Source organism: Phacochoerus africanus, chromosome X (genome assembly GCF_016906955.1).
Source record: "Phacochoerus africanus isolate WHEZ1 chromosome X, ROS_Pafr_v1, whole genome shotgun sequence".
Lineage (NCBI taxonomy): Eukaryota > Metazoa > Chordata > Mammalia > Artiodactyla > Suidae > Phacochoerus > Phacochoerus africanus.
This window is the reverse complement of record NC_062560.1, coordinates 112,381,599-112,390,034: the sequence shown is the minus strand read 5'-3', so window position 1 is coordinate 112,390,034 and position 8,436 is coordinate 112,381,599. Positions and strand designations below refer to the sequence as shown.

The 8,436-nt window shown below is 37.8% G+C and overlaps 1 protein-coding gene across 1 annotated transcript in view; it reads right to left on the bottom strand.

Annotated features, from left to right (window-relative positions):
- Positions 1-2,103: 2,103 nt before the first annotated feature.
- Positions 2,104-8,436, bottom strand: part of STK26 (serine/threonine kinase 26) — a 60,076-nt gene continuing 53,743 nt past the window's right edge. Inside the window, exons 8-12 of the mRNA XM_047764452.1 lie at positions 7,202-7,350; positions 5,917-6,010; positions 5,471-5,533; positions 5,252-5,388; positions 2,104-3,907 (exon numbers count right to left, since the gene is read on the bottom strand). Coding sequence (XP_047620408.1) covers positions 3,883-3,907; positions 5,252-5,388; positions 5,471-5,533; positions 5,917-6,010; positions 7,202-7,350 — 468 coding nt within the window. The 3' untranslated portion in view covers positions 2,104-3,882. The remainder of the gene's footprint in view (positions 3,908-5,251; positions 5,389-5,470; positions 5,534-5,916; positions 6,011-7,201; positions 7,351-8,436) is intronic.

The following is an 8,436-nucleotide window of genomic DNA, read 5'->3' as shown; positions in this document are numbered from 1 at the left end:
TTATTTGTGTGGGGTCCAGTAAAAATGGTCCTGTTTTATGTTAAAGACTTCGATTCGGGGGCAGGGGTGGGGGTTGTGCTCTTGGCATGTGGAAGTTCCCCGGCCAGGGATGGAACCTGTGCCTCAGCAGTGACCCAAGCCACAGCAGTGACAATGCTGGATCCTTAACCCGCTGTGCCACATGAGAATTTCTAAAGACTTCCATCTTTATAGCATATATTAGAGGCAGCATGGCCCTCCTCTACTTCAGGAAGAAGAAGGAACATAGATTCTTGCAAAAGAACACATTCAGTTTATAATGAATTAAACTAGGACTTGGCAGGATTCAAAACCCCAGAAATTCGTGAATTGATCAATTTCTGAAGCGAGATATCTGCCTGAGGAGGATAATATATGTATGTGTTTGACTTACTACTTCTCTATTCTTAACTATAATATGTAGTGAAAGATAAGTTAACATGTTGGTTTGTTTATCTAATCTCTCCTGCAAGAATTTATTTTCTGCTATATCTTGCTGCGTGCATGTAAGCAAGGAAATGAGATGAATAGCATTTTTAATAAAGGGCGATAGAAACCCACTTATTTAAAAAATAGGTTGTAAGATGATCTTCCTTTTGTTTTAATCAATATCAGAAGTGATTGGCTCCAGGCTCTAAGTAAAGAAGGTGCAGTCAGGGAACAAGGAAAAGGAGGGAGGCAGGGATGGAGACGTGGTAGAATGGGGATAGCTTAAAAGATAGAAAAAAGAAGTACGAAATCCAGACAGGATTAATGAATCAAAATTCTTTTTTTTTTTTTTTTGTCTCTTAGGGCCACACCTGCAGCATATGGAGGTTCCTAGGCTAAGGGTCGAATCGGAGCTGGAGCCGCCGGCCTACGCCAGAGCCACAGCAACGCAGGATCCGAGCTGCGTCTGCCACCTACACCACAGCTCACGGCAACGCCAGATCCTTAATCCACTGAGCGAGGCCAGGGATCGAACCTGCATCCTCATGGATATTGGTCAGGTTTGTTAGCGCTGAGCCACAACGGGAACGCCCCAAATTCTCTTCTTGACCCATGCAGAATTTCTCTCTTATTCCCCTTGGAAGGTATAACATTCTATCTGAGAACTTTATTTGGTTTATTGATTTTAATGTTACATACAACATGTTTACGAGATAATGTTAGGTAATGACATCAAAGAAATGATGCAATTACATCACCAACCTATTTTATATATGACTGAACGGAGAAAAGATGGATGGAGTAGTTCTTCCTCTCCTAGTCCTTACATCAGAAAAATCCCTTTTAATATATCTCATGACTCCCTTTCAACATTCGAGCACTTTTCTTCCCACTCCTGGAATCATAGCCGGTAACCAATAAGTCTAGAGTAGCTATTTAACAATAATTCATTGAAGTCCAATCACCTATAATTAATCCTATAGATACTCAAAGCTGTATATTAAGTTCATCTTTGATCTTTTCTCTAGGAAAAACTCAAATTCCTTTAAGATTATATGTTATTTCTCATCTCAACTTCTAGAAATCTTTGTGAAATTTGTTTTCCCTAGAGAAATAAAGGGGTCAAATCTGTGTAAGATTTCCTAATCAAACTATAATTAGAGGGACCATATAATGTATTGTCCAACCTACAAGGACGTTTTTGATTGAAAGAAGATTCTACTAATGATTCTGTCAGGACAGCAGGCAGAAATCAGGACAGATGTTCACTGGAGCCATAATCAATGCTTAATAAAAATTTGAAGGGAGTTCCCGTTATGGCACAGCAGAAATGAATCCGACTAGGAACCATGAGGTTGGCAGGTTCCATCCTCGGCCTCGCTCAGTGGGTTAAGGATCTGGCACTGCCGTGAGCTGTGGTGTAGGTCGCAGACTCAGCTTTAGCTCCAATTCAACCCCTAGCCTGGGAACCTCCCTATGCTGCGGGGGCGGACCTAAAAAGCAAAAAAAAAAAAAAAAAAAGAAGACTATCTTCCAGTTTCCAATGGAGACACTGGTGTTAAAGTTCCAACAATAAATTAAAGGGCCAAGGAGAAATAATTTGAAAAAATTAAAATGTGATACCATGCCCCACCTCAAGAAAAATGCCGAGGACCATGAAATTTAAATATTTATTTTTAGCCCCCCAAAACACTGAAGTACGCTTCACCTAGAAACAGTTTACACGACTAACAGCTCTAATGAATAAGCAATACAATTTTTTATCCATGATGCAGTTGCGCTGTAAAGTTTCAAATAATCAATTTAAAAATTTGTTGCTTTTACTTTTACAAAAATATTCATTTAGTACACGATGTGATTTGCAAAATTATTACCAGACCTCTACAAATTATAAACTGCAATTACACAGCGTTACACAGCAGCTGAAAACTTTAACTGAACTATTACTTCAAAATACGTGTTAAAAGTAATTGTTACAGTATAGGCACCAATGCAAAAATTTGCTGGGCATATGACGCGCAATGAACTACTTATTCAAGTGTCTGTATTATTACAAAAAAAGGAGGAGGTAATGGCCACTGTAAAAACTATACTCTTTACTTCAAGAACACCTTTCTTCTAATATTTGGCAATTATTCAGATGTATTAAAATGACTTTTGTGCAAAAACCAAATTGTGCAGATCCAAACAATAAAACATTAACTATTAAAACTAATCAATATCAATAATTCTACAACTACTGAAATATAGCCCCACTTCAGAACTTAGGCAAGCATAATATATATACTGGGCTTAAAAGAAAAAGGTATTACCCATGTAACAGTACCATAAATATAACTGAAAATTTAACTGTACAGTCTAACTTACCTTTGTGCGGACAGAAATCATCCTGTACTATGATTATTTTCATGTGAATCAAAAAATGCTTAAATACCCTTTCAAAAATGAACAAATGATGCTTACATGTACTGGATAGTTTGAAGAACAAAAAAAAAATGTATAAATAGTTTATAAGACATTTTACTACCATGCCAAAAATATGCTGGTGTAAATTATAGTCATACCTGTTGATCAGGTATTTATGATCACATTATGATCAGCTTCTTTTGAGCTCCCCAAATCCAAGCATATGATATGTGATTTGAGGTGATTTTAAAAATGAATCCTGACTAGTTCTTCCAGTATCACTAAAAAACCCATCCTTGGCTAATTGGTATTGCTTTAACTTTCCAACGTGTTAACTTAAAGAAGGGTCAATTGCCTCTTCTAAAAGAGAAGGTAAATACTGCACACCAAGAGGTACCTCTGTTGCTACATGTTGCCTATAAATGCTTCCAACACCGGGCTCTCCAATGTGATTGTCACTGAGCTGCCTGGAATACCATCAACTTGGTAGAAGAGTCAATACCTTTCCAGATGTCATTTCTAAAAGCTTATCAAAAAAACTTCTGTTTTAAGAATGTCTGACTTGTCTCCACCTCCCTTCCAACAGTCATTTTTAGAATATGCTTGTGTTAAAAAAAAAAAAAAAAAGCTTTTTGAAGCTTGATGACTTACGAAAGCTGAATATTTAGGATGACTTTGAAATACCTGTATGTTTCATGAGTGTACAGTTAACTAAAGATCAAAACATGAAAGGTATTCATCCTAGTAACTTAAGTAATAATGATACCTAAAAGCAAAACTGTATCTCAACCTTTTCTAGAATACAGCTGAAACTATAGTATTAAAAGTTATTTCTTACAAAATAATCTCTTTAAAATATAAAATGATAAACACCATCACAAAATAGTTGAATAGCTTCTTTCAAATCTTCAATGTCGCAAAGATCCAAAAGGCACATGGAGCTCATGAGTTAAGCATTGTTAAGCCTGAAGTAGCTTTGGTGGGTTTCTCTGGGTCCATATGAAAGAGAAGCCAATAACAAGACGTTTCTTAGGGGGATTCATCTGCTGAACACCTATAAAATTAAGAAAAACTTAAATTGATATATAACTATGCATGTGCACATTTTTCATTCATATGAACTCTGCAATCGAGGCGTTGATGCAGCAAACAAATTTTTTTTCCTATTGCCTCTCATCATGTAGACATTAAAATAGAAAGGAGTTCCAAAATCTCTTCTGCGTCCGATCTTACAACTTGCAACTGATTCGTTTGCAAGCTGGCGAAGAGAGGGGAGGTTTTCCATTAAAAACGAAAGGATTTTAAGAGGGGCTTTAGCTGATGAGTACAAACAGACTTTATCAGCGAGAAGGATCTAGGAGAGTATGTGGTTTACAGGCTGTCTGGTCTGTTCCAACTTGATCCCAGCGGCATCACAAATACAAAGAAGTGATATAACAAGATTAAGGCTGAGATTACTACTGCTCTATAACTTGCTTGAGCTAAGGAATTGCGTGTGTTTGTACATGCATACAAAAGTCTTGTTTAAAAAGAGAGTTAAAAAATTAAATGGAAGAACTTCACTGAATGTGAACAAAATTAAACCAACAGTTTAAGAGACAGTATAGACACTGAAATACAGACATGAGAACCTTTCAGAGTCTTCACTGAGTTTCTTTACCTAAAATTCTTTCCTTAACTTTTCTTATGGGGGCTAAACTTGATGAACTTTGGCACTGAAACTATGTGAAGAGCAGTGCGATAAGAAGAGTGGCAAGAATGAAAGCATTTCTAAATGGTATTTACAAGGGTCCAAATAAGATCATGCCCTGCGACCTTTTGTCTATACGCCTACGAACAGGGAAAGGAAAACCAAACCAAACCAAACCCAAAAAACCACAGGCCATTTCATTCAGTGGCAAACTACCTTGTACTGCCCGAAGAGAAGAATTCCAAAAGCTAGTGTTGAAGATGGGCCACAAACAGAACAGGTTTCAAGTATATGACTATTAAGAATGGACTTGGTTAGGAATAATCGAAATGACTGAATCAAGTAGGTAATTATATTTTGACACCATAAGTGAACATCCAACAGTAACATGTCAAAATAGTTGTTTTGTTCTTTTGTTTCCTTTTGTTTTTATTGGGGGCTGTACCCGTGGCATGTGGAAGTTCCCAGGCTAGGGGCAGAACTGGAGCTGCAGCTGCCGGCCTATGCCACGGCCACAGCAACCATGTCAGATCCAAGCCATATCTGTGACCTATGCCACAGCTTGTGGCAACGCTGGATCCTTAGCCCACTGAGCGAGGCTAGGGATCAAATCTGCATCCTCACTGACACTATGTCGGGTTCTTAACCTGCTGAGCTATAGTGGTAACGCGCCAAAATCGATTTTAAAAAATGACATTTCAAGCTTACTTTTGAAATTTTTCAATTAATTTCTTCACCATTTTATCTGTGATGCCAGGACAGGCAGCTTCGGCCACGGCAATGCTTTTCTCTAGTTCTTCAATTGCCTGATTCCTGCTAGCATTATTCTCATCCTGCTGTTTAAGCTGAGAAAGATCAATAATTATAACATTTACAATTACTATACTTCTTCAAATAGATCTCCAAAGCTAATGAATCTGTACTTACTTCAGCAAATGCAGGTGTGATTATCATAGACAAACAGCTCAGGGTTTGCACAAGATCTTGCTCCTTTGAACAAATGTTATAGATTATATACACGAAATGAAAATAATCATTCATGTGTGTTACTTTGCATCCCTCCCCCCAAAGACCCAATGTAAGGCAAGTCTTCATGCTTTCTTCCCATCAATAACTCCCATCTATATCATCCAGAGGCCTCTAACTTCTAGGATTCCAACTGTTAGACCTGTTTCCACCGGGTTTAGCTATCTCTAGGGAAAATGCACTTTAAAACATACCAGTGGCCACTTAAAAGACTTCTCTGATCGTTTCTTAATTAGCTCAAAACTAATGGACAGGCATTCAGGGGTATTCGATTCTAACAATGTTTGGCCATCATAATCTCACTATCTAGTCCTAACAAGAGGAGGTGAACATCTGGATATACATACTGCCCCGTTCTGTAGCTTCTTTGGATCAGGCTTCTTTCGCACGGTGGTAAAGCTCCATTCGGGATGAGTATTATTTTCCCTGGTGGTGGATTCCCTAAAGAGATGGCCAAAGATACTTCCATAAGTTCCTAAATGGTATAGGTGGTGAAAATACCAAATCAATGCTGTCAGATTCTGAATGGAAAACTGGCCCGATGTGTTAAAAAAATCATTTGATCTTCAGTTTCAAGTCGACACTACTTTCTACGGAACAGCAGCAGTGGTTCTCAACTCTAAAGTGTGTACCAGAATCACGTGTGAAGACCTCTAACTCCATAATATGAAGGCCGGCCCCCACCCCTTCCCACTGACTGGATCAGGATCCCCTGTAGTGTGGCTTAGTGATTTTTTTTTTTTTTTTAAGGCTTCATGGGTGAGTGTCATGGGCAGCTAAGGCAACAGAGAGTAGAACAGGGTACAAAAAACTATCTTCATTTTTTTTTTTCTTTTTTAGCCATTACGCAGCATATACACTTCCTGGGCCAGGTATCAGATTTGAGCCACGGGTATTGGCAATGCCGGATGCTTAACCCACTGTGCCAGGCTCCCAATCCCTCTGTGCCACAGTGGGAACTCCTATCCTGATTTTTTTTTTATCCTTTTCAAAAGTTGGGAGATTTCTCATAAATGCAGGTATTATCTAAAAAAAAATTGGTGTTACCTTGGTATCAGTTCACCCAGTGGAGGAATAAATGCTGGTGTAGCCGGCAGACTTTTTAGGCTAAATTAAGTAAGTTATGGACTTAGAGGCTAAAATGGTAATGTAAATTGCTGCAGCTAAAAAACAATGCAACATTTTAGGGGGTAGAAATCAGATATAAATAAGTATGTACCAATCTGACCATTTTGGTACATGGCCAAGAGAAGTGGGAAAAGTTAGTTCTCCAGAGGGATTTTGCAGGTTGCCTCCAAAGTATGAGAAGACATAGCTCCGTATCACTTTGGGCAAACTAAGAAAACACCTTAAATTGAATCTTGTTCCAAAATTTTGTAATATACTTAAGTATCCACTAGGGGTTAGACCAAGACCATTTAAAACTAAAGCAATTCATTTCTAAGAAAAAAATCTGTTTCCAAATTCATTGTGCTCTACAGGCTGTGATTTTAAAAGATGGCCAGTTTCTAAAGTCAAACTTTAGAGCAGAGTTTATATTTTATGCTTGGGAAAGCATATTGGATTGTAGTTAAAAGATGTTGTAATATTAAAATGTGCTGTCTACATAAAAATTGAGTAATTTGCACATACGAATCAGAGCCTTCAGAATCAGATTCATCATCACTGTGTCCTTCTGCCTTCCATCTCTTAAATCGATCTATCAGCTCGGTCAGATAAGAAGTCTTCTTTGAATTTTTTACGATGAATTTATGTTTCAGAAGTTCTTTAGCTGTAGGACGCTAAGGAACAAAGAGGCAGGATGCGTGAATATTTCTAGGCTCTATAATTGCACGGAGTGATGAGAAATCATTGCAGTTATTAAGCTGAAAGGCATAAAAGCATGTCTGTAGACAGGAAGACAACTAAAATGTCATAGGACACTAGGTAATTCTATTTCTGAAGTGGCTCAAGGCAACCAAATTAAATTCGCTACTTTGCTGCCCACTTGTTACAGCCGAATGGGCAAAAGGTGGCCTACCTACCAGCAAACGGGCAGGCAGGGCTTTCTTAAAAGCAGAGAAACACATGGCAGGATTTCGATAATCAAGTAAAACTTTTAAAGTGTTTCCAAATAGTGCTTTAAAATACTTTCGTTACATTTACTGGAAATGGGAAAAAAGGATGAAAACTAGCAAGGCTGTTTCTTTGTTATTATCTGCACACATCCTACGACCCCCAGACTAATCCCTTTCCCATCACACCTTAATTCATGTTGTGTCTAAATAGAAATACCAGGTGATGTGGGGGATATTTTCCCCTTTAGTATTTTATCAGCACCAGAATATTCATTAGCAATTTAAAATAGTTACTTTGAACTTAGACAGTATTTGTATATTTCTAGATTCTAGAAGTCATAAGGCAGCTTTATTTTAAAAACAGTAAAACAACTGTAATCAAATTTGCCAAGTAAATGAATAGAGCTCATTAGACTTTAGGAAAAGTACACAACTTTACGTTGGCATTGCCAAACATTAAATAAAAAAATCGCGAAATGCAAACACCGTTTCATGGAAAACACACACACAGCTGAATAAAAATCAATGGGAATAATCACACATATACTTTAATAATAACATCCTAGAAAATGAACTTTACTTCTCACATTTCTTTCCCCCTAAGCCAGGAAATGATCAACAGAATAAGGAAGAAGCTGGGTACCACAAAAAAAGAGAAAAAGATACAGGAAAAGGAGAGAAGGAACTATGGATCTTGTCAAGAACGGAACAGAATTAGCAACATGGAGGGAGGAATCAGGTTTGTGGATGGATCTTAGACAATTTTCACACGTACTGTACTCCTTACCGTTGAACCACCTACATTGGCTC